The 27,642-nt window shown below is 39.1% G+C and overlaps 1 protein-coding gene across 3 annotated transcripts; it reads right to left on the minus strand.

Moving 5' to 3' along the window:
- Positions 1-1,090: 1,090 nt before the first annotated feature.
- SEC61A2 (SEC61 translocon subunit alpha 2) lies at positions 1,091-27,191 on the minus strand. Of its 3 annotated transcripts, none has more exons than XM_077897222.1 (12): positions 27,056-27,191; positions 24,857-24,924; positions 23,577-23,642; positions 18,587-18,665; positions 14,280-14,411; positions 14,046-14,155; positions 8,911-9,064; positions 7,784-7,944; positions 7,281-7,478; positions 5,278-5,469; positions 4,525-4,601; positions 1,091-2,196 (listed from the first exon to the last, which is right to left on the minus strand). In XM_077897222.1, the coding sequence occupies exons 1-12, from the start codon at positions 27,060-27,062 to the stop codon at positions 2,010-2,012; spliced, it is 1,431 nt and encodes a 476-aa protein (XP_077753348.1). In that variant the 5' UTR covers positions 27,063-27,191; the 3' UTR covers positions 1,091-2,009. The 3 variants fall into 3 exon arrangements, with proteins under 3 accessions (XP_077753348.1, XP_077753346.1, XP_077753349.1); XM_077897220.1 differs by lacking the exon at positions 27,056-27,191 and adding an exon at positions 26,419-26,470; XM_077897223.1 differs by lacking the exons at positions 7,281-7,478; positions 27,056-27,191 and adding an exon at positions 26,419-26,470.
- Positions 27,192-27,642: the final 451 nt, after the last annotated feature.

Below are 27,642 nucleotides of genomic sequence, written 5' to 3' on the forward strand. Positions count from 1 at the left end.
TACTTTAAATATTGCAAATATTGGTACCCAACCACTTGCTCTAATAGTAGCCTTCCCCTGTGCCCCTAACCCTTTAGAAAAGAAAAAAAAATCCTGTTTTTAATCATAGGCATCATGATTCTCCAGAGATCTTACTCCTCCTCCCTGAGCTCTCCAAAGACCGACTTCTCTAATCTCCCTTGTTACTGCCCTCCTTCACAGTCGACACACGGAAGGCGATGGGAAATATACAGATTCAGGCACAGTCTCCAGACTAGCTCTTCCAAAGCCGCTCCGCACAGGAGTTGAGGAACCGACTCTTAAATGTTGGTGCAGGGGAGGTCTTCATAACCCCTACCTGTCCTTTCTGCCCTTTTCTCCCCCTAAGAGTGCAAATTAGAAGTGACCGCTCAATTGTAGAACGGACCCCCAATGCCACTTATATTAACCTTTCAACATCAAAGGCTGTACTTGGGCAGTTTGAGAGCTGGCAGTCTGGAGGTTTCCCTGGGCTGGCCCTGTTAACTTATCAGCATTTAAAAGTTGAAAGGTTTCCTATAAGAAACTTTGTTTCTACCTTCTCTTGGGGTAAAAAAAATGTATGCATATATCCTAATGCCACTGGATCCATGTGTCTATGGTAACAGTGGCCCGAGGCCCTGCGATGTCCTGCCGGTTACCACTGTCCTGTCCTGCCGGCCGCCACCGCATCTGCCCACCTGTCGTCATCGTTGGGTTGTGATCCTGACCTGAGTAAGATGTACTTCCTGCGCTAAGAAAGGAAACACTGGAAACTTTTACTTCTGAAAAGGAACTTCAAAGATTAAGTTTGGTTTCTGTGGACACTGGGCACAAACTTTCTGCTGTTTCAGATGGAGGCTGGATGTTATCTGAGACAGTTTTCCTGTTCTTTTCAGTGTCCATCGCATAACTGAGCAGCTTTTAGGTTGGTCCCTGTTCCTGAGCAATTTCAAGATCAAGCCGAAAACTGTAATTCCATTGGACCTGTGACCACAGACCTCTCAGGATGGGTTTTGTATGATTAGATGAACCTATAATCTTAGAAATCATTTAGTATCCGATTTTATTTTTCCAACACAAACTGAAACAGTTTTATTAAATAAAAGTTTATTTTCTACTATTGACACTCATGTTGCTGCTGTAAAGTACAACAACATACACAAATTGCTAGCATGAATTACTCATTGTTCGCCCCCACTGAACTACAGACATTGCTTGAGAATTAGATCTTTGCTTTAGGGATTTAAAAAAAAAAAAGAAACTGGGCCATCAGATCTGGAAAGCGTGTTCTCCAGCGATGTGTCGATGTGTTGGAATTCAAAGGCATAGCCAATACAGTAAAACAGCATGGACTGCTGTCACTGGGAAGAAAGGAATGAAAATGGGGCGGGGGGGGGGGGGGGGGGGGGCCGGGACCACACACAAGCAGTTGTTCCTGAACAGCTGGAACTGAAGCTCGATGTTGCCCACGTGGGCTGAGTGGCAGCTGAGGGGACCAGTCAGGGGAGTGGACGGAGAGGGAGGGTGGGAACGTGGATACGAGGAGTTAAAAAAGTATAAAAAGTTAATTATATCTAAAATACAGATTAGATAGAAATGTTCCAGAACTCATTAAATAAGCTCAAAAATACTGGAAAGTGGCAATTTGAACTACATTTATTTTTAAACAAGTGGGGGGGAATAGTGAGTGTTCTGAATGTTGTGTGCAAAACTGATCCACGTCACCATCTCACCGGCACGGCTGAACAGGGCAAGGCGGGAACACTGGTTTCCAGCATCATGGGCGACACTACAAGTACGTTTGTGAATGAATACTGTAAACTTTAGTTTTAAGGCAGCTGGTACTAATGCTGCACACAGGCTTAGCTCGGGGCCCATTGCACAAATGGGACGGTGAGCACTGGGAAACAAGAAACTGAGGGAAGAAAAGGGGAATCGCGTTATTGGACAAAAACAATGTGCCAAAATTCTTCTCCCTTTCACACACACAAGAAGAAATATTGGAACATTTAGAAAAACAAAGCACCCATCCCACCAACTTCAGCCTGTTCCTTGACAAAAATTTCAAAATACTGATAAATAATCGTGACGGCGAGCAGGATGCCAGTGCCGGAGCCAATGGCCCCCAGGAAGTCGGCCAACACGGACAGGGCGCCGATGCACAGGCCGCCGAACGCTGCCGCCGTGGGGATGTACCTGCAACACAGAGCCGTCGGTCGGCGGGGCGCGCACACGGCTGCGGGGCAGACTGACCAGGCCAAGACAGGCCGCTGGTTTCCAGAAGCCAGTAAACAGCCCGGAGAAGCCATACAGAATTTTTTTTTTTTTTTTTTTTTTAAATAGCAGGAGGTTAGAATCCTCGACAGGAAAAGGAAAAAAAAAAAAAAAAAAGAATCCTCGACAAGTTGAAGATGAAAATATTTACTATTTTAAATAGGTCGTCTGTAGCTCAGTCTTGTAGATGAAGAGTAAATTCCAAAATGCTTTCTAAGTATCAAATTTATATGTGATATGATGTGGATGATCCTCTTCACAGTCTTGGCTGCATGTTAGAATCACCTGGAGCACTGCTAAAAATAATGGGGTTGTATTTAAAATACTCCAAAAAAGAAGGGAAAAAAAGCCGGGGGGAGATGATGGATGAACGGGAAGAGCAGAATGAGGCTGGGTACCTGGAGGTTCGTTCTACGACTCTGCTATCTATGTTCTAAATAAGTAAAGTTTCATAAAAATACAAGTGCCTTTTCAAGCAATGGTTCTGGAACAACAGGACATCCACATGCACAAAAAGATATCTGGACCCTTCTCTCACACTAAACAAAAATGCTGCTGCGAGCAGATCACAGACTTGAATGTAAGAGCCGAGACTCCTAATGGAAAAAAAGAATGAATCTTTATGACCTCGGGTGAGGCAATGGTTTCTTAGATAAACACTAAAAGCAGCACAAAGCAACCAAGAGAAACTGAACTTCATCAAAATTAGTAACTTGTGCATCAAAAGAGACCAAGAAAGTGAAAAGACAACCCATAGAATGGCAACAAAATATAAATCATAAACCTGAGAAGGGGTCTATCCAAAATATTTGTTTTTTGAACCTTACAAAAGACAACACAATTAAAAATGAGCAAAAGATCTGAAAAGACTGGGGCTCAAACTCACGACCCTGAGATCAAGAGTTGCGCATTCTTCTCCAAAGAAGATTCACAAATAGCTAATAAAACACATGAAAAAGTACCCAACGTCATTACTCAGCAGGGAAAAGCAAATCAAAACCACAGTGAGCTCCCGCTTCATACCCACATAGTGGCTGTAATGAGAAAGCAGGAACTGTGCAAGGACGCGCAGCAATGACGAGCCACACTGCTCGTGGGACGCAGACCGGTGCAGCCACTCTGGAGGAGAGTCTGGTAGCTTCCTCAACACATTAAACCAGCATCACTGTACCACCCAACTATTCCTGCAGGACTGAAAACATATGTCCACACAAAATATGCACAAGTATGTCCTTAACAGCATCATTCCTCATAGAAACTGGAAACAACCAAAATCTCCACCAACTGATCAATGGATAAACAAATGAGCTGTCGTACATCCATTTAATGGAGTATTATTCATAAGTAATGGATGAACCCTGAAAACTTCATGCTAAGTGAAAAAAGCTATTTACAAAAGATGTCAAGTCCGTTTATATGAAATGTCCAGAAGAGGCAAATCTGTAGAGATCAAAAGTAAGAAGTAGGCTCAGGGATGGGAAGGTGCGATAGGAATGGGGAGTAACCAAGAGTTACAAGGTTTCTCTCCGGGTGATGAAAATGTTTTTGGTTTCTTTTTTAAGGTTTTTTTTTTTTTTTTTTTTTTTGGTTTTTAAGGGTTTTTTTTTTGTTGTAGTTGTTGTTATTGTTTTAATAATCTATAGACCCAACGTGGGGCTCAAACTCACAACCCCACTCTTGTGATCAAGAGTTGCACATTCTTTTGACTGAGCCAAACAGATGCTCCAGCGACAAAGATGTTTTTAAAATTACATTGTAATGATTACACATTCTGAATATACTAAAGAACACTAAACCATATACTTCAAATGAGTGAGTTACATGGTATGAATTATAACACAGTAGAGAGGTTATCAAAAAACAGACTAATGGAAGGATTGACCCAAGACCAAATAAATCACAAGTTGTAGAGGTGGAGTATCAGTACTTTTTGAAAGCTCCCAGGTGATTTTATGTGCAGCCAGACAACGAGGATCTCCACTCAAGAATATTTTAATACTGGGCTGAGCAGTGAAGGGAACACAATTTCAATTTTAAAAATCATTTAGATGTCAATTTTGATGGAGAACAATTTTAGAGAACAATTCAGTATTTTGTTAAATTTTAGTTCTTCTATGTGAAGCAGAAGAAAAATGCTTCATGTTCAAATAGGATAACATTTGACAATAAATTAAAGGTTGAAAAACCAAATATATTTGTACTATACACATACACACACATACTCACACAGATTAGATCTCATGACCTTACCTATTAAGCTCATGAACCATGGAGGTATCTCTGTGGCCCCTCATTACCATTTGCTGTTCTTTAAGCTGCTTAGCTACCTGCCAAGAGAAAAAGCAACTTTTAAAATCAAACTATAAATATTTCACTTTACTACCTACCAGGTTCTGTGTGAAGTACTTCCCACACACTACTAAATAAAATACGAGAGCCCTGAGGTAGGTAGGCACTGTCCTATCCTCTCCATTACACCTGAGGCTCAAGGCTGCACACCACCTAGTACCCACACATTAAACAATTGTTTCTCAATCTTTTTTTTTTTTTAATCTACCACCTCCCTAAACAGAAATTAAATACTAAGGAGTAAGAGTTTGTTGGGTAGGGTTCAGCCTTGGAGGGTGACAAACCATTGTAAAACTCTTAAGAATTTTTCCACCTTCCAGAAACCAGTTTTTAACCCTCTAGGGATCATTATTAAGAATGTATGACTTAGTGCAGCCCGGGTGGCTCAGCGGTTTAGCGCCGCCTTCAGCCCAGGGCCTGATCCTGGAGACCCAGGATGGAGTCCCATGTCCAGCTCCCTGCAGGGAGCCTGCTTCTCCCTCTGCCTGTGTCTCTGCCTCTCTCTCTCCCTCTCTCTCTGTGTGTCTCATGAATAAATAAATAAAATCTTCAAAAAAAAAGTATGACTTAAAAGTTTAAATTACAAAAGTAAGAGTGTTTCAATTACCATTTTGAAATTAAAAACGTTTATTTTCAAATATAACAAATACTTACATCTTTAGCAGAGGAACCAGACACCTCTATCCATGTCTTAGAAAAGAATGCACATGATCCCAACATGAAGATGATATAAACCACCACATGGACAGGATCCTCAAATATGGCGCCCATGGACTCAGGAGGAGAAAGATAGTAACAAAGGCCTCCCACAGGGTAAGAACGAGCAGGTCCTCCCCCACTAACATCCTACAGAACAAGAATAAAAAGGATAGATGGTGAATCCAAGAGGTCAAGATACATTTTTATGACTTTTCAAACTCCTCAAAAATTACAAATCTTTAAGCTCAAAGCACCTACAGCTAACGATTCCATGTAACTTAGAAAGACTGACTTTTGTGTCTAATGTCTTCACTCCTCCAAAATTGTATAGTGAGCATGTATTATATAAAGGACATTGTGAATGTATTAACAAAAGAGTGATTTTTTTAAAAGCCAACATTAAAATACACCTACAAAAAAATCTTCCCTCTCTTCTTAAAGACAGGAATATAATTACATTTACAGTCAATCTCTGATTACATTTAGAATCAAACTGCACTGTAGAAGAGTATACAACATATTCTTTAACTTCAAAAAATTCTATGAAGAATACAATCAACTGAAATACTGACAAATGACTAACAACTCACTGCCTAAGCTTTATAGGTTTGTATAAGAAGTAATTTTTTAATATTTAAAATAGGATTTTTATCCAGATAAACATTCAAGAATTTTTACAGTAACAGAACTAGGAACAGTGTAAGTTTTGGGGTGGGAGGGATAGAACAGCAGTTTCTGGCTGCAATAATTAAAGTGTCTGGTTCCTGAATATACATTTCAGTATCATTTATTTACTGTGCCCCCAGAATCACTAATCCCCAATCAAGAGCATTATTTATAGATAATTCAATTTCCAGTAATTCTTATTAAAAAGGAACTTAGTTAAGATCACAACACAACCTATACAAGACCACAAAATGCATTTATTGCTATGAAATTATTACAGTAATAATTACTAATGGATTATTAGCTTACAAGGGGAGGGACCACATCTTCCCTCATCACAGGTAGTCACGTTTCCGTTACATGATTGTAAAAAGAGTACTATGGATAAAGGGAATCCTATTTCCTTCAACTAACACTCAAGAGTTACTGTCTTATCCTCTTAAACTTAAAAAAAAAAAAAAGACCTTTAGTAGAAGAAAGTTAGGTCATGTAACTTACAATGAAACAGGCAGCATATTAAGATAAATGCATAGAATAAACACTGTACTTCAGAAATAAGGACTATAAAAATAGCTGGTGAAATTCAAATTGTACAATTATGTACTCTATAAAAGAATAAAGGATCATAGTCTCTTTTAATTTTATGGTTTTAAGGAGGAAAAATAGCTCCTGGGTCATATGACAGAACTTAAACCAGGTAAAATTCAATCCGACAAGAACTCACACTTCAGTAACAACGTGGCTGGACTGCTCTGGAAGAAGCTATGATGACAGGATCTATAAAGGGAAGTCAGAAAGTGCTGGATTCTATTTCTAGTAACTCTCTTCTCTCTCCAGTCTAGTAATCACATGCCTATCTCTAGCCCAGTTAATCACAACTAGTTTATTGCCACTCGAGCCATGAAAAATGGGGGCAAAGCAGGAGATCTCAGCACCCCACATATAATCAGCAAAGAGCTTCTTTAAAAAAAATATTCTAGACAACAGCTGAATAAGATACCAAAACAGGGAACCACTTTCATGAGAACCACTGTGATTTTAACCTTAAGGGCCTCAAATGAGATGTGAAAATGCTCTCAACAGTAAATTAATACAAAGTACCTGGCCCACCTTAGTTTTACAACATTTATCAATCTTTCTAAATGAATGATAAACTCTGCTACAGGTAAGTGAATCTGAAAACGTTACAGCAACGGCTTCCATTATGGCTCATCTCTTTCAGTTAAAAATACAACCACGAAATGCAAATTACAGTAAATTTGAATGCTTAGAATAAATAACAAAATACTCACAGCCCACTGTCCTAGTAAATTTACTAAAAAGTTGCCACTAAATCGAACAGACAGCATCTGGGAAATAACATACAGGTTTGACACTAAGGCCGACTGGAGAATAATGGGAATGTTCGAGGTATAGAAGAGCTTGATGGGATAGCTACTGTACTGTCCTCGATACCGGGCCGACTTGATGGGCAAGTCAACACGAAATCCCTAGAAAATGAAAATGAAGAGGAAGTAAGGGTAACTGCACATCTCAAGTAATGAACACAGATGACAAGCAGAACAATACAGGGGGAGTGGGAGAAGCAACACTGGCATTTCTCCTTCCACACAGAACTCCTGTTCTGTGCCATCACCACTAATATCTCACACCTTAGAGTCTAAGGAATAGAATCATTTGCTTGACTAGATTCCGTAACACTGGTTAAATACGGACATTTCAAATGGAATTCTTTTCTTTGAAAGCAAAAGAAAAATCCATATCCCTCTGACTTCAGTGAAGCAAGTATACGTACCTGAAAATATATAACGACGGCAAACACAAAAACCGTAGCAATGAGGTTCATGAGATTGGGTAAGTTCTGACGATAGAAGGCCTCCCTTAAAGCTCGGACCTTGTCTGTCCTGGTGGCCAGTAAATGAAAGAGCGCTATGACTGCACCCTCAAACTCGGTACCTGATAAATTAAGAGAGAAATTGACTGTAAACTCTTTACCCAAAATTGTCTCAAAGCTCAAACAAATACCCTTGAAACTCCAGTACATGGCAGAAAATCGGAGTCAAAATCACTCATCAATGTTTACTTTACGATACAACCATGTGCGGAGCTTCTAAAAATATTTACATCATGGAAGCAAATGAATCTTTTTTTGCACAAATCTCAAGTTTTCTCAAGACACTATTCTTGATGAAAACAGCCAAAGTAGAATAAACCTAAGCAAGTATTTAGGTTGTAATGATTTGCCTCCCCTTTACTGTAGGGAAGGGAAAGGAGTATTTTTAGGGAGGGGGGTAAAGCAGCAGCAAAGCAGAATAAAGATGTCAGAATCAAAAGATACACGTTACTCTATCGAGCTTGTTTTTAAGAAAACTAATAAACCATCATTGCTCTTTTCTTAAGGCTGGGGTCATTCTAGACGTTAACCGTTATGAATCTTGGATGGCATTTGAGACAAATGGAGATGGGGAAGGGGAAAGACAGATGAAGTATTTCAAAATTTAGTTGCCGTTACCAAGCCAAGTAGAATAGCAGCAAAAGTATTCATGCTCCCTGATGGTACAGTAAATAATAGTGTTTTCATTCGAAAAATCTTAATCCACTACCTTTTTATTCCCCTGGGAATGTGGAAATCGGACAAATCAATGACTTCTGCGGCAATGGCTTAAGCAAGTGGTATTTTAAAAAGCTGTTTTGCAACCACTGAAATTTTCAACAAGCAGAGGCTAAAATGTAGCTGTTATTCTTTGTGAAGTAATATTTCATACTCCACAAATCTCTGCTGCTGAACTCTTGAGCAATCCGCAGCGGTTGGCCCCTGGGACAGCAAGCAGGATGCCTACAGGCCTGTCCTGCTCTGTGATGGGTTACTTTCCAGCACACATCCAGCAAAACTCGTGCAGTTGCAGTCACTGTGCAATGTACCTCTGCCAGTGTTAATAGTAGTGGGACTAAAGGCCTTCCAGACAATGGTTTCACAGATGTTGGTGGCAATAAAGAGGGAAATACCAGACCCCAAGCCGTAACCCTTCTGTAGCAGCTCATCTAACAGCAGCACAATCAAACCAGCAACAAACAACTGTGGGGAAAGAAATGCAAGTAAGCTGAAGCAAGAATAAACTCAAGGAAGGGGACGATGAACACCATTGACTACTTTCAAAAAGCATGGGCATTTTTCATATTAAAACCTGATTGTTGCAATAGCACCGTTATGACTCTCAGCACCTCTTTAACCCCACCTTAGTGAGAAGTCACTTCTGGAGATCAGAGGGGTGGAAACATTGTTACTTTAGGAAGCAGACATTTCAACCTTTACAGCATGTTGATAAACCACCTGGATAGTTTCCCTTACAATGTTTAAACAAGACCGATTGAAAAAAGCACACTGAAAACAAAAATGTTCAAACTTGTTGAATTTAGGACAGCAAGAAACTGAAAATGTTCCAAGTAGTTCCAAATAAGTGAAAGACTAAATGAAGTATGGTATAATAACAAGACACAATTATATGCTACCACTGAACGAAAAGTATGTGAAATTTATTTTTAAGATATTATATGTAATATTTTATATATTACATATACAGTTACCATTGAACAACACAGGTTTGACCTACCCAGACTTTTTGTTTATAGATACACTGCAGTACTATCAGTGTATTTTCTCTTCCTTACAATTTTCTTAACATCTTTTCTCTAGCTTATGACAGTGTATAAACACAGTATATAATATACAAAATATCCGTTAATCGACTATTTACATTATTGGAAGGCTTCAGGTAAATAGCAGACTTAGTTACGTTTTGAGGGAGTCAAAAGTTACATGCAGTTTTCAACTGTGGTGGGAGGGGTCAGCACCCCAATCCTTGTGCTGTTCAAGGGTCAACTGTAATATATAGAGAATAAGCCAAAAAGAGCACAAATTAATAGGAGCAGAGATTATAATGTAAGAAGTGCCCTCCGTACATAAAGTGACAAAGACTGAATGTAAATTTGAAGACAAGGATTTGCCAGGTCCTTAACCTTACCCCTTTTTACAAAATGAAAGCATACTGACTTTAATTTATGTGAAATTGAAAATTCTTAATTTTCTTCTTGGAGAAGACATTTCTATAAAAGCATGCATCAATTAAAAAGAACTCCTGGCCTTGCAAGTAGTGACCTCTAGTCACTTCAGTAACCTAATCAAGAGGGAAAGAAAAGATGCTACTATACCTTCAACCTCACACCTGTCCCCATTTTAAGAACCCCATCCTACCAAAGTGAGGAAATGCCACTTCCATTCTTCCCAGCTCTGAAGACTCCCACCCCATTGCTTACTCAGTTTACCCAACATGCCCCATTACAAAAGAGAGCAAACAAACTACAGTACACCATTTCAAGCATGCTTACCTTCCACGGTGTTTTTTTTTTTTTTTCCTTAACTGTCATTTCAGTAGTTGTACAGAGCCTAAATTGTCTATTTACAGTCTTAATTTGATTTTCAAAGGATTGGAAAAAGAGTACAATTCTTCAAACTTCTAAGAGTGCTCATGAATCCTTTACTGTTTGAAAACCAAGTTTAACACTTTGACAAGATAAAACAGAAGTTAGGACTTACTACTGAGATTTTATATTGATCACAATTATGTAATAAGTAAATAAATACTCCCAATCAGAAACCAACCCTGTGCATGGAATAAGAGCTGTCCATAAACTATTAGCGCGCCAAAAAGTATGATCAGGGGCTTCTGATTAAATGACCTGTCTAGAGTCATAAAGTCATTCTGAAACACCTGTGATTTTCCAAACCCCCTGTTCAGACCAATGACCATCAGACCACAGAGTGATTCATGTATGTCTGGTGGAAATCAAACTCATTTTTTTTCTAACTAGAGAAAGAAATTACAAAGAAGCCAAAATGAGAAATGTTCTCTATAATCAAAAGAATAAGATAAAAGCTACTAAAAAGCATGTGAACTACACCTCTAAGGATGGGGCGGGGGGGGGGGGTGAGAAACCAGGAAGTCACAGCATCTCGTTGACTACAACAGTGATGGAAACTGAATGCTAACTGGATGCTCTTGTGGAATATACCATACATATAAATCTCTAAATTAGGCATAAAAATTACTCTTTACATTTCAACTCTGCTTTGCATTCGCACAGTTTGACAAAACAATACTTACCTTTTCTATATGCCAAGCACATATTTTCTACTCTGGGATTTTAATCAAGACCCATCATTTAAGATTTCAAATCTTACTAGTTGAAAGACATGATCACGTGAATGAAACAAGAATAATTAATGTGAGAAATACCTTACCTAACAGCATGCAAACAGTTTTCAAAATCTATGTTTCTAGGCGAAACACACTGATCCAATCATCTCTCTTCAGTGTATCCACATATTTTCAATGTTAGCAATGCCTTAAAAGACATGCTACCCACCTATGATCAAACACATTTCTCTATACATTAACACTGAAAAAATTAACCACAAGTATTCGTCTAACAGAATTTATATGTTAAAAAAAAAGTATACACCCACTTATTTCATTTCTGAATACAACTATTTTTAGACTTCTTATCCTGGGGGAAAAAATTAAAATACCTTAACTCCATTTTATCTCCAATTCAAATTTGTAATGACTCCACAGAAGTCAATGCTTTAACCCAGAACTGATCAGATGAGGTTCTTTAAGAATCCAAAAATATCCTTACTAAAATACTAGAAAAATCATACTAGAGCATAATGTTCTAAGAGTTAGGTACCGATCCTGAGTGTCTTCAAGATCAGGGTTATTCTGAACTACAGGTTGCATAAAGCAAAGGCTATAAAGAAACAAAATAAGACAATCGATATGTCAGTGTCTCAACAATGCCAGAAGCACATGGAGAGATCCTAAGCACAGAAAGATCCAAGTCAGTTTTCAGAGGATTTTCTCTCCCGAGCCACTGCAACACTTCTTCCTCTAACTCTCAAAGATTATAAATTTGCCAATCAGGCTTTTTAAAATGGAGAAATAACGACGTTACTCTAAAGACTTCTACCTTATACCCAAATTGGGACCTCACTAGGGCTCAGAAACCTACCATGAAAATTCTCACGTGGTCAAAAGAAAATATTTCCATCTAGTTAGAAGAGCTCTCCCTGTTGTTAATGACACCAATAAATACTTGAACAACCTAATTCTCCTTGGTCTGAATAATAACTCTGTTCACGATTTGATTTGCTGCCTATATGAGGTTTCTCATTAAAAAAGAAGGGTCAATCACACCACTCTGAAATGGTCCTATCTCTCTATGTATATATTAGTAAGTTGGTATTTTAGTTTTACTTAAAAATATTTTTTCTGAAATTAATGCTGTGACCATTAAAAAAAAAAAAAAAAAAAAAAAACCTTCCTAAAAGAATCCTAATTCCACAGAGGGAGCAAGAATAGGCATTTCCAAAATAACCAGGACTATTTTATATATATATGTGTATATATATATGTGTATATATATGTGTGTGTGTATATATATGTGTGTGTGTGTATATATATCTATTCTTGGATTACTTCTCTAAATGATTTTTATGGAATGTACATTAGAAAAGTATCTTCTGGGATCCCTGGGTGGCGCAGCAGTTTAGCGCCTGCCTTTGGCCCAGGGCGCAATCCTGGAGACCCAGGATCGAATCCCACGTCGGGCTCCCGGTGCATGGAGCCTGCTTCTCCCCCTGCCTATGTCTCTGCCTCTCTCTCTCTCTCTCTCTCTGTGTGACTATCACAAATAAACAAAAATTAAAAAAAAAAAAAAAAAAGAATGGGGATCCCTGGGTGGCGCAGCGGTTTGGCGCCTGCCTTTGGCCCAGGGCGCGATCCTGGAGACCCGGGATCGAATCCCACGTCGGGCTCCCGGTGCATTCAGCCTGCTTCTCCCTCTGCCTGTGTCTCTGTGTCTCTGCCTCTCTCTCTCTCTCTCTCTCTCTCTCTCCCCCCCCCGTGTGACTATCATAAATAATAAAAAATAAAAATAAATAAATAAATAAAAAAGAAAAAAAAAAAAGAAAAGTATCTTCTAAACTTGACACACTTTGAGATACTAGTAAAGGATAACTATGTTGGCCTTTAAAAGTTCAATTCCAAAAAAAAAATAAAAAATAAAAGTTCAATTCCAAAGGGTCTATTTAAAAATCCATGGAATATATATGTATATAGGTTCATGTATTTTACTAGGTGTGAGATATTATTTGTGATGCCATTATTTTGTGTACCGCTAAAAAAAAAAAAATACTGTCAATTAAACTGTGACAATAGCTTTTCACAAAGTTGTTTTGTTTTCTACTTATAAGAAAAGTTATTTTAGACTGAAACACAGATTTTATCATCTAGGCTGTTCTGCCTTTGTGTACACAGAGTGACTGTTCCATAACAAGTCATAGACTTCTGCAGACATTTTAAATAGCAGCTAATCTCAAAAACATTTTACATTAACAATTCCCATAAACAATTGATGCAACAAACATCCGAATAGCTCTAACCAGCTGACACACATATGCAGACGAAGACTACTATCATGATTGCTGCCTGGCTGACAGCAACTGTAGAGCACTACCAGCTATAAGAAAACACATCCAGGGGCCATCTGGGTGGTTTAGTCCCTTATGGGCCATCTGGGTGGTCAGTCCCTTATGATCTCAGGGTCCTGGGATCAAGCCCCGAGGCAGGCTCCTGCTCAGCAGGGAATCTGCTTCTCCCTCTCCTCTTGCCCCTCCCCCTGCTCCTGCTTTCTCTCACCCACAAATAAAAAATCTTAAAAAAAGAAAAAAATCCTGATTTTAGATACATCAAAAAGTAAAAAATGTGCATCTCAGAACCAATGAAGTACAGCTAATCTATAATTCTTTATACCATGCAGCTATGAAGCTATTATAAATTTTAACTTTTATATCAACATAATTTATACATGTCACTTCAACAATCAAAATCTTATAATTAAATAATGCAAAAGTAAGAAAATTAATATATCACCTAAAGAATTGTTAGAAAAAAGGGATCAAACTGTTTTATCTGCAGATGAAAAATTGGATTTCTTACCTGAATAATGATAAGGAGACAGATGCCAGCACCCATTTCAGCAGGATCCCCATACATGCCCGTCATGACATACACAATGGCTTGCCCAATGGTAATGATCATACCAAATACTGACAAAAATTGGGGGAAAAGGAGTACATACTTACAACCAAAGACAAAAAAAGACTAGAAAAATATCTTTGCCACAAAATTCTCAAATTTGGAAAAGACTCTTTAATTGTATTAATAGCTCACGTTTCTGGGCTCCATTGAATAGAGCTCTATCTTTGGGTGTATCTCCAACTTCAATGATTTTGGCTCCTGCTAACAACTGCATAATCAAACCAGATGTTACAATTGGGGAGATACCCAATTCCATTAAAGTTCCTGTAAAAGAGAAGGAAAAAAGTAAATAATCTTTACTATACCCAGTGCAGATTAGTTAACAAGTGTTGCAATCCTTAACAATGTCTACTGAAACACATTCTCAAATGTTTAAAGGCAGATTTTCATTCTTTAAACATTATTAATTAACACATTTATTTCCTTTATTAACACAACTTTGCAACAATTCATTGAATCAAAATTACTATCCCCAAAAAAGGTAAATTTCTGTAAACTCTAAACTTAAAATGTTAAAGAAATCCAAAATTTTTACACAAATCATGATTTTTTAAAACTTACATTGGATTTTATTTTAATGCAAAATAAGAAATTACATACCAAGCCTGAAAATTAAATATCAAGTTAATAAAAAATGATGTTTAAAAATATTTGTGACTCTTCTCCAAAAAAAAAAAAAAAAAAAAAAAAAAATATTTGTGACTCTTCTAATTTAAAATCTAAAATGACACAGAGTCATCCAAATCAATATAGAACATTTAGTGGCATATAAAATGTTCATGACATAGCAAAATAAAAAATTACGAAAACAGTATTACAGTTTGATGCCAGTTAGTTTAATACTAAATGGAAAAACAGTTTCCTGATATTTTAGTGTGGCTGTCAAAATATGGTTATTTTTACCCATTGAGATTATGGATAATTTCTATTTTCTTCTTTTTGCCTCTCAAGGTTTTCTTTAGAGAAAACACATATGGTACTTATAGAGAAAAATAAAACCAAACACGCCAAGTGTGCAAGGCAACGTGTATAACAAAGTAATTCTATATAATCAAGAATGTTCTCACAGGTCATTCTGTCATAACACAACCTTAAGTCCCAGCTTTTATAAATGTTGAAAAGGTGCCCTTGATATGAGAAAAGATTCCATCCTAGGATGATTCATGTCTTCTCAAATATTTCTTCAACAGGTAACAATCAGTAGAAAGAAATAAAGGCCCAATGTATAGAAAATTTAACCATAAGAAACAAAATGACAAAAATACTAGGAGTGAGCATGCCTATCATCTTGGAAAAGAAAAAGCCTTCCTAAGCATGACAATAACCTAGAACCCACAATGAAAAAGGTAGATGCTAGGGTTAGCTACAACTATGAGAATTCCAAGTGGCAAAATACTGCACAAGTTTTTTTTTTTTTTTTTTAAGGTGGCTTTAATAAAAGTTAAAAGAAAATTACTTGAACACAAATGACAGAGTTCATATCTCCAATTTGGAAAGAGTTCTTACAACTCAATTTAAAATGAACAAATCAATAGGAAAAAATGTTAAAAAGGAAAATGAGCTGGGATCCCGGGGTGGCTCAGCGGTTTAGCGCCTGCCTTCCACCCAGGGCGTGATCCTGCAGTCCTGGGATCGAGTCCCACGTCAGGCTCCCTGCATGGAGCCTGCTTCTCCCTCTGCCTGTGTCTCTGCCTCTCTCTTGATCTGTGTCTCATGAATAAATAACATCTTTAAAATTAAAAAAAAAAAAAAAGGAAAAATAGCTAACACAGTATGGCTGCTCCCAATGACACTCAGGAAATACTGACCGTACAGGAGGGGACCTTAAACTCTAACCAAACCTGGTGTAAATTCTGTAATTTGGAATTTTGAGCTAAGAACCAAAGAACCCAGGAATTTTGGGAGCTAAATCTCAAAGAAAAGGAAATCCCTGCTGCTGATCTAAAGCTGGCCTGGATCTCTCTCCCAGCCCAGGCTTAGCTGTCCTATCTCCTCTATAGATTCCAAAACATAACAGGTATACTTCTTTCTTTCTCCTTTTTTTTTTTTTCCAAGATTTTATTTATTCATTCATGAGAGACACACACAGAGAGAGAGAGAGAGAGAGAGAGAGAGAGAGAGGGAGGCAGAGACACAGACAGAGGGAGAAGCAGGCTCCATGCAGGGAGCCCAACATGGGACTCAATCCCGGGACTCCAGGATCACCACCTGGGCTGAAGGCGGCGCTAAACCGCTGAGCCACCTGGGCTGCCCAACAGGTATCTTTCTAATAAATTCCATTTTTGTGTTTAAATTAGTCAGTAATTTTCTCTTATTTAAAACAGGTCCACTCAGAAAAAATTCAAATATCCAATAAAGGGATAAAATGATGTTCAAGCTCGCCCGTATATAAAGAACTATAAAATAAATAAGATACCAATTTTTACCTGTTCAATTTTCAAAGACTAAAGGACTAATAATATCCACTGTTGGAAGAAAAATGTCATTCTCATATACAGCTGGTGAGTGTATAAAATAATAATCTTTTAAAAGATAATTTAGCATTATCTATCAAAAATTTAGGTGAATATTATATTGCAAAGTGAAGCTTCTAGAAATTAATTCTATTAAAAAATTATAGTAGATAGTATTACAGTGAAAGCATTCAGGGTAGCACTGATTATGATACAAAATTGGGGAAAAAACTAAATGTGTGACATAAGAGGACCCTAGTGGCCTGGAATCACACTTGAAGTACACTCCTTGCTTTGTCTTTTTTTTTTTTTTTTTCTTTGCTTTGTCTTTAAGCCTTTTATGATCTGGCTCTTGGACTCATCTGTAACATCATGTCCTACCTCATTACTCCTTTCCTTATTTCCTTCTAACCATACTGACCCCTCATCAGTCCCTGAACACATTAAACATCTTGGGGCCTTGGCACAGGCTATTCCGTAGAATGTTCCTCCCTCAGATCTTCACATGGCCTTCTTTCTCATGTCCTACAGGTTTCTGCTCCAATGTCCCTCCCCTCGCCCTAAATGTACTTTGTGTGGAGGCTATTTCCTCAAATAGAATAACATAAACTCCAGGCAACAGGGACATGGTCTTGATCACTGTTCTAATCTCAGCACTTAGCACAACGCTTGCCCCACAGTAAGAACTCAAAAAATACGTGAATGATTAAATAATGCATGGCATATCCATATAATGGAACATGTATGGCTGTTAAATGAAATAACTCATCCAAAAAATTAAGTAAACATACTAAGTAGTAGAATAGTCACGTAGTTTATCTCATTTTTTTAGTTTAAAAACAAAAAACAAAAAACACACAGTTGACCCTGGAACAATGTAGAGGTTAGAAACACTGACCTCCTATGCAATAAAAAATCCACGTATAACTTTGGACTCCCCTAAGCCAAAAACTTTACTAATAGCGTACTGTTGACTGGAATCCTTACCGATGACATAGACAATTACCACAGGTTGTATGTTATGTAAGTTTTATATACTATATTCTTGTAATTAAGTAAGCTAGAAAATGAAATGTTATGAAAAATGTCCTAAGGAAAATACATTTATAGCACTACACTGTTTTTTTTTTTTTAAAGTCCACATATAAGTGGACCCACACAGTTCAACCCAGGTTGTTCAAGGGTCAACTAAACATAAATTTATTTTTATTTTATTTTTTTATTATTTTTTTTTCTAAATATAAATTTATATACATGAATGTATATGCAGAGAAAAGGTCTGGTTATTCACCAAACTATTATCTTCTTCCCAGGAGTTACCCCTGAGATGCAACACTTGTATTTTCAGGTTTATATAAAACTGTATACAAATTTTGGTGCATTTTTTAATGATTAATCAGTATTTTAAAAATTACCAACAAAACCCCTCATGATCCAGGCCCTCCTATCTCTTTAGCCACTGCCTCACGCACAAGTGCTTTTAGCTCAGGCCGCCTTCTGCCTTCAGTCCACAACCTGAACTCCAATGCAAATGCTATTCTGGTACTGTCCCCTCAGAACTGCAGATTGGGGTCTTTCAGTCCCACAGGAAACCCAAGGACAGACTTCAAAGGGTCCATGACTCTCCAAAAGTATTGTGCAAAATCTGTGTATCTGAATTTTTTCTCGGGAGAGTACAAATAAATTTAATAGAGTCTCAAAGAAAATATGACCCATAAAGGGATGGAGGATCAAAGCTCCAGACGGCGCTATCACTCCATTTTCTGTTGTACATCTATACTCTGTACATATTTCTATTATTACAATATATACAGAGTTTTGTAAGTATTTACATGTTGGTCTCTTCTCCTAGGCAACGAGTTTCTTTTACCATATGCTCCCCACCCCTGTAGACATCAAAATAGTTATTTCTACATTTTCACATCTATTTGATGTCAGTACTAATGCCTAGTATGGAGGCAAAAAAAAAAAAAAAAAAGTACATACCTCTGTTGGATGCAAGAATAACTCTCATCCAATAGAAAGGATCTGCAGAATCTGATGACATGATTCCAAATAGTGGTATCTATAATATTACATAAAACAGTTTATTAAAATGCATTGAATTAACTTAATTCAAACTTCAATTACTTAATATTTGCAACACTGTAAAAAAAAAAAAAGAGCACTACTTCTCGTGTTCTGTAACCCTAAAAGGAAAGTTTTTGAACAAAAATTAAAATAATAGAAATCACTATAGCAATCTACTAGTAAACACACCTATCAGGATGATTTGTTGCACAATAGCATGAATACACATATCACTACTGAAATTTATGCTTAAAAATAGCTAAGATGGTAGATTTCATTTTTTTTTTTAGAATTAAAAAAAATACCCCTATCAGTAAGTAATAGGATATATCTACCCAGTCATAGGAAAAATTTTGCTAAGCTAAGGGCAACCAATGACAGCCACACTCCAAATATAAGTCTGAAGGATAGATAGATAGATAGATAGATAGATAGATAGATAGATAGATGGATGATAGAGGAATATTACGCAGCCACTGAAAATTATAAAGAATCTTGTAACAGCATAAAGAAGTGCTTACGTTTAACACTAAGTATGATACTGTGGTTCTCAACCTGGGGCAATTCCACCCCTCAGCAGCCACCTGGCAATACCCGAAGACATTTTTGGTTGTTACAACAATCCTGGTGAGGCAGGATGCATGGGTATTTTATGTGTACCCTAACGCTGCTAACACTCTTCAGCTAATGTGAGAGACAAGGAGAAAGGAGGTTATGTATGAAAACTAATTAACACAACAGGACAGTCCACATCACAATATTCCCTAACTGGGAGAGAGGTCAATCAGTCAAATTACGTTACTTAATTGCAGCTGATAGAGATAGCCATTACCTCCATAATTAAGTGATGTGTGGAACAACGAACAAGAAAAAGTCAGCCAACCACCCTAAGTAACGGCATTCCTTCCTCTCCTGTCGTCAACAGGATTATTAAACTCAGTGTCTGGTTTTATTCCTCTCAGTAATATCCACAGCTACAGGTTACGTACAACAGTAGTTGGGCACAACTCCCCAGTGCGTAAGAAACCACACTTTTTAAAACACATAAAATTGCAGACACTAACAAGAATGAAAAAAGCTAAGGAAAAACAGGGCACCACGGTGGCTCAGTCGATTGAACATCCGACTCAATCTCAGCTCAGGTCCTGAGATCAACTCAGGGTCGTGAGTTCAAGCCCAGCACTGGGTTCCAGGCTCCTATGGAGACTATTTAAAAAAATAAAAAATAAATTTAATTTTAAAAAGCTAAGGAAAACAATGAGTAAAACAACCAAAAAAGAAAAAGGATCATGAACTTGAAGCACTGGTGGTCACGGAGGCCAGAAAACTGCAGACAACTGAGGAGCAGAGAGCCCAGCACTGAGCTGCTCCCACCATCACCACAGGAAGGCAGTCGAATGCTGACAATTCCCACGACCTGAAGGAGAGCAGGCTGTACAGATACCCTTATCTTTCAGCCTCCTCTGATTGGAAGGGAGTAGAAATGGCAGCTGGGAAGAAACAGATGGGTGACAGAGGGCCAGGGTGCGGTGGGGATAAGGGAGGGATCTGAGGTCAGGAGTGGAATGGAGCCCTCCTCAGTCACCTGGTGAGAACCACCCAGGGAGCATTTACTGCACTTGTCACAGCTTATCTCACCTCCCACCATTCCCTGGGGCTAAAGAAAACTGGGTGAGATAGGAGACCCCCCAAACCCTTTACCTGCAGTGGGGAGGGGAAAATAAACCTGCCTGAGATTCAGTGGAAAGAAATCACCAGCACTGGGGAGAACTGCCTAAGCAGGAGAAAGACATAAAAAAAAAACCAGCTTGGCAACTATGCAATTATACTGCAGGGGAAAAAATAACCAAAGTAACAAAAATGCATACATTAATTTATTGCATGAAACAGTCATGAGAAATACCACTTTTTGAGCAACACAGTTCCTATGGTTCTAGGGTTCTAACAGCCAAGCTTAACATATTTACTACCCAGCCCTTTACAGAACAATGTTCACTCATCCTTGGATTAGAAGATTCAATATTGTCAAGAAGCTAATTTTCTCTAAATTCATCCATAAATTCAAAGCAATATAAATCATAATCCCGGTAAGCCTTCTCAGAGAAACTGACAAGCTGATTCTAAAATCTATACAGAAATATGAAGAACCTAGAATAACCAAAAACCATTTCAAAAAGAAAAAACAAAGTGGGAGGACTTTTACGACCTGATTACAGGACTTAATTCAAACCTATGGTAATCAAACGGTGTAACCATAACCATGGAATATACATCAATGGAACAGAACAGAGTACAAAAATATATCCACGCTTACACGGTTAATTGATTTTCAACAAAGATCCCAAGGTAATTCAATGAGAAAGGAGAGCCTTCTCAACAACTGGCTAACCATACAGAAAAAAATGAACCCAGGCTTACTTACTCCATATACAAAAATTAACCTGGAATAGACCACAGACCAAAACATACAAGCTGAGACTAAATATTTAGGACAGAGAGAAAATCTTCACAACTTTAAAATAATCAAAAAAATAAAAAATAAAAAAATAATCAAAAATTTCTTAGATAGGAAACAAAAACCATGAATCATCAAAGAAAAGACACATTGAACTTCTTCAAAATGAAAAGAATTTTGCTCTTCACAAGACATTAAGGAAATGAAAAGGCAAGCCACAGACTAGGAAAACATATTCACAGTACATGTATCTGACAAAGGACCTGTATTCAGAAAATATTTTAAAATACATATAATTCAGGGTGCCTGGGTGGCTCAGTTGGTTAGGCATCTGCCTTCAGCTCAGATCATGATCCCAGGGGCCTGGGATGGAGCCCCCAAGTTAAGCCCTCTGCTCAGCGGGGAGTCTGCTTCTCCCTCTCCCTCTGTCCCCCCCCCATGAGTGCTCTCTCTCTCTCTCAAATAAATAAATAAAAACCTTTTTTAAAAAGCTTATGATTCAATGTAACAATATGATTTTTTAATGGGCAAAAGATTTGAAAAAACTTCACAGAAAATAAACAAATGCCCTATAAGTACATGAAAATGTTGTTGAATATCATTTACCAGGGAAATGCATATTAAAATGTCAATGTCATTTATCAAGGTGATGCAAATTAAAACCACACCCATTAGAATGACTAATATTAAAATGCTCAGTAATACAAAGGGCAGGCCAGGATGGGGAGTAACGGGAACTCCAATACATGACTGGTGAAAATATAAAATGGACAACCACTTAGAAAGAAGTTTGACATCTTCTAAAGCTGAACCTGTAATTATCATACACCCCAGCAATTCTACGCCTAGGTATTCACCAATGAGAAATTGAAACAAATATTCACAGAAAATCTTGCCCAAGAACTTTTGCAGCAACTTTATCAAAACCAAAATTTGCAAACAACTCAAACGTCCAACAAGTGAATAAATGAACAAATTGTGTAGAGTCATCCAATAGAACACTCCTCAGAAATAGAAAGGGATGAATTACTGCTCTACCAAACACATGGATGAATCTCAAAATGCTGATGATGAAGCCAGAATAATACTGTATGATTCCACTTAGATGAAATTCTAAAAAAAACAAATCAAATTATAGGAACAGAAAGCAGATCAGTGCTTGCCTGACACTGGGGGTGAGGTGGGGACTAAGACATTACACAGAACTTTCTGGAGTGACAGATGTTCTGTATCCACTGAGGTAGTAGGTATGTGGGTGTATACATTTGTCAAAACCCTTCAAAATGTACACTTAAAAAATAAGTGTATTTTACGATACATAAATTATACCTTTATAAAGCTGGAGTTTTTTATGGAGGGGAGGGGAATTTCTAAGATGTCAAAAGTAGGTGGTAAAAATATGGATGATTATTCTTTTTTCTCACTACTTTTCTGTACTTAAAAAAAAAATTCTCTCTCCCTGACCACCCAAAACTATTTTAAACCAAGTACAGTAGTAATATATCTTAATGACCAAATCATCTCACTCTTCAAAAAAAAAGTATTTGGCTTTTCCCAGACTATGGACTTAATCTGCTCTACTGCTTCCTAATATTATTTTTTATACTTCCTTACATGTATTTCAATAGCTTTTCAGAATCCTCAAAAAACTTGCATCCAAATCATCTAGTTTAATCCTCACAACAATCCTGTAACAAGGATATGTCACTTTTTATCCTCATTTTGTGAACTTAATCTCGCAAATGTTAATAAAAAGCATCACTGAATTTTATCTATTTATAAATACAGTATATCACTGGAATTCCAGAATGTGACTTTTTGGGATTTTAAAATTAACACATGCTATTTACAACATGATTAAAGGCCTACGAAACAGAAAATATATTTGCAATGTCTAGGTCAAAGGTTTAACATTTTTCCATATAAAAAATCTATCTGAAATCAATACCAAAAGTATCTCAAGAAAAGTGGCTAAAGATCATTAATCGCACACTAAGAGAAAAAAAAGAAAAAAATGTTCAAACCCACTAATAAAAAAAAAATTCACAGTAGGACAAGATAATCATTTTTGCTATCAACTCAGATTAAAAATAACAATGCTCAAAATAATTCAGGATATTTATTATTTTAACTAAAATAAATTTCTTGGGCACGAGGGTGGCCCGGTCGGTTAAGCATCTGCCTCTGGCTCAGGTCTTGATCCCACCCTAGGATTGAGCCCTGTATTGGGCTCCCCGCTCAGGAGGGAGCCTGCTTCTCCCTCATGCTCTGCCCTTCCCCTCCTCTACCCCCACACCCCCAACCGAGCTCATTTTCTCTCAGGGGCACTCTCTCTCTCTCAAATGAATAAATAAAATCTAAATAAATAAATAGATAAAATTTCTCAAATTGTAACCAATCAAAACCCTCACATAACAGCATAAACATTGAATTAATATTTTGGTTACATACCTGACAACATACTAAGAAAATGAAGAGAGTTATGGCAGTCCATAGTACCTTTTCTCTAAACTGGATCTGTACAACAAAATAAAGATGATCAATCAAAACCAAGAAATAACAAATACAAAGCAAAATTCCACATTAAAGCATAACTAACATTCTGCATCACAACATGCTTCTATTATTTACCACTAAGATATTCTCACCTCGTTAGTAACAGCTAAAGCAAACAGCTCAACTTTTCAAACATAACCTTCTTTACTTTTCCAAGTATTAAGTAAATTAAACAGAGGCAGGCCTCATCACACTATACTATGTTGACTGAAACCAAAAAGGATGAAAAAGCAAAACACGGATCCAATATGCGCGGATTTCAGTTAACATAACATTGTGCAGAGCTGGGACTGCCCGTAATAATATTATATGAATATTTCATGAGATATGGAAAGTGAGAGCTTCTTGGGATGCCTAACATGTAACTGGAACAACTATTTTTGAAACCTAAAAGCAATAAAAAGAAAGAAAGAAAGAAAGAAAGAAAGAAAGAAAGAAAGAAAGAAAGAAAGAAAGAAAGAAAGAAAAAGGAAGAAAGACACTTCTAGATAAAACAATAAGTTTAACAAAAGTTTTACTTATCTCTTCCTATACGCACCTATTCCTGTTAGTTTTGTGAGATATCTTTTTTTTTTTTTTTTTTTTTTTTTTTTTTTAGTTTTGTGAGATATCAAAAGCACAAAAGAGGACTGTCTAGGAACTGGCTAGTTTGGGATTAACAATATTCCTGAATTTAAATACCTGAGCTCCAAAAGTGCACAATGACAGAAGAATAATTTGATTCAGTCACATTTTTTTATGAATGCATTGTGATTTTTCTTTGTATTGAATGATCAAGAAATGGGAGGTATATACTTGCACAATTGTAATTCATTTCTGTCAAACAGTTGCACTTCTCATAAGTGACCTGGCTCTGGGGGTCACCGCACTGAGTCATTCATAGTGCGGTGGGTCACCAGAGACAGGGCAATATTGTCTCTTATGTAACACACAGGCCAAAGAGACGCTTGGTTTGGAAATGTCCCAACTTAAAGAACAGGCATTCTTAAAACCAGAAGATAATCTATCTAAACTGGTCTATACTAGTTTTACTTACTTTGTGCCTCTTGCAAGGAGGAGCAGGTAATATTTCTCCAAATACACCAGAAAAGAGTTGGGGACAATAAATCAATCTTACTAGGTCAGTAGAATAAATCACTTAGCTAGCCTCTATATTACCAAAATGTTATACTTACTTTCCTTTCAGGTTTCTGAATTTCTGGTAGAACTGCACAGAAAGGTTTGATAACTTCTAAAAATTTGACTGTTAAAAATAAATAAATAAAAGAATTTCTCTGTTACAAAGTCTTTAAAAAGAGATGTACCTTTTTATAGAAACAAATACAAATGTTCTCTAACTTTTAATGGTAATTCATCCCGTTCCTACCTCCAAAAGTAATCCTAGTGCTCTCCATTTCAAATATTGTATCAGGGAAAAAAGGTAATTTAAGGGACAAAAGAATCCAAAAGGTTTAAGGGTTTAGTCAGTAGAAGCAAATACAAATATCCTTTTACCATGATTTTGCTTCCCCATGCGTGTGTCCAGCCCTTTTATATATACAGAAAAGGAATAATTCAATGAGCATCACTACTTAGGAAAAAAAAAAAAAGCAAATGCAGGCTACTACATTACCCACATGACAACGCACCCTAGAAGAAAATAAAACATATCCAGAGAAATACAGGAGGAAAGTACAACACGAAATGGGCCGAAACTGCAGAACTGGCTTAATTTAGGCTGAAAGATAGCTGAAATGCCTGAGAAAGATCACAGAATCATCTTCCACATAGATAGCTTTTTTTTTTTTTTTTTAACTATACAATCTCTACATCATTTAAGTCAACATTTCGCTGCTTGGTTGCTCTCCCACATGATGATCTCAAAGTACTTGTGTATGTACAATATCCAGCCCAGCAGAACGTGACCATTACATTTCATGAGAAAGTACTGCTTTCCCAGATTAACTCATTCGACATAAAAGTAAGATAAACCAAGGTTCTTTAAGGATAGACACTATCTTCTGGCATAGCTTACGTCAACTCCTGCCAAAGAACTGGAGAATGAAGATGATATTCCCTCTGCCTTTGCCAGCGTCTGTAACGTGCAGACACACAAGGCGGCACAACCAGCTGTGAGTTACCTTCCCCTACAGACCCTGGATCCTGTATACTAACGTCACGAAATGGATTTAAAATTGACCTGAGTAAAAAATAAATAAATAAAATAAAATAAAATAGGCCTGAGTAATTAATTACACTTGCACAGTTAGCCAAAAGCGGACTATATAATCTCAAGAAACTTCTCAAAATGATAAGTCACTGATGTTTGACAGAAGAATTGAGAAATCCCCACGGGCAGAGATATTCATCGTCCAAGTACCATTTTGGACTATTTGGAAAGTAACCCTGAATCACGGAAGTATTCTTCTCTGATGCAAAACAAATTGTCAATCACACATCAAGGAAACTTCCTGGACTCCTCGTCCCCTTTTGCATCCCACCTCAATCCAGACCACCCTCCCGGATTTCGTGGCGTTTTGCGATCATCCGTGTTGGGAGAGTTCACGTGCAAGCCGTGCTTCTCGTCGGCCGCTTGTCTATTCTTGTGCTGCAGAATTTCACCGATTATACTGCAAATTCAAGGTCAGGGGTCCCCCCCCCCTTCCTTTCTAAACGTCCACTAGTTGGCCAGTGGGTGCACCGCTCAGGTTTGCACCGCTCAGGTTTTGCAGGTTAGGTTGTGCAAAATCCTACCTACTTTTGGAGGTAGGGATGTTGGATGAACGCAAACCCATGCATCCAACAAACAGCTCCTCGGCTAGGCCAGTGCACAGGTGAACGCCTATGCTGCGGTGTGGGGGAGCCGGCCCCCCAAGACGCCCGGGATGCAAGGCCTCGTCCCCGAGGCTCAGACAACCTTACACACGGTGGGTTTTCAGCCAACGCTACAGAAGAACTGAAATGAACATTTTAGGGAAAACGCGACGCTGCCAATCGCACTTCTTTCCTCCCCTAAATGATGCCGCGCATCACTTTAAAAAAAACAAAAATCCAACAAGTCAGAGCGCTGAGGGCACCATCTCCACGGACGCGCCAAGGAAGGGCGACGCGGGAGCGAACACACGAGCTCACAAGCTCCTGGGGAAGCGCGAAGCGGTCTCGCCCCCGCCCCCACCGCCGCGGCCTTCCGTCCCGGGCCGCGCTCCTCGCCGCCCAGCGGAGCGACCCCGGCCTCCGGGACCCCCGGCCTCCCGGCCTCCCGGCCCCGGCCCCGGCCCCGGCCCCGCCGCCGCCGCCCCGGGCCAGGCCGCAGCGCCCGAGGAGCCTCGGCGGGGGACCCGGCGGCGCCCGCCCCACCGCCCGCAGCCCGGCGGGACCGCGCCGCCGCTACTCACTGCCCATGGCGGCGGCCCGGAGGGGCTCGGCGGCCTCGGCGCGGCCTTAGCTCCCGTCCCGCGGCTCGGGTCTCGCCGCCCGCTCCCGACGCGCTCCGGGCCGGCCCCGCGCAGGCCCCGCCCCGGGCCACGTGACCGCGCGCCCGCCCCCGGCCCCGCCCCCCGCCGACGCGGGCCCCGGCCGTTGGCCCCCGGCGCGGCGGACGTCGGCGCGTTGCCATGGCTACCGCCGCCGCTCCCGCGGGCGCGCTCCAGCCCCGCCGCTCCAGCCCCGCCGCTCCGGGTCGTGCTCCCGCCCCTGTGCTCCACCCCGCCGCTCGGGGCCCGTGCTCCCAACCCTGTGCTCCACCCCGCCGCCGCTCGGGGTCCGTGCTCCCGCCCCTGTGCTCCACCCCGCCGCCGCTCGGGGGTCCGTGCTCCCAACCCTGTGCTCCACCCCGCCGCGGCTCGGGGCCCGTGCTCCCAACCCTGTGCTCCACCCCGCCGCCGCTCGGGGCCCGTGCTCCCGCCCCTGTGCTCCACCCCGCCGCGGCTCGGGGCCCGTGCTCCCGCCCCTGTGCTCCACCCCGCTGCCGCTCGGGGTCCGT

This window comes from Canis aureus, chromosome 5 (assembly GCF_053574225.1).
Source record: "Canis aureus isolate CA01 chromosome 5, VMU_Caureus_v.1.0, whole genome shotgun sequence".
NCBI lineage: Eukaryota > Metazoa > Chordata > Mammalia > Carnivora > Canidae > Canis > Canis aureus.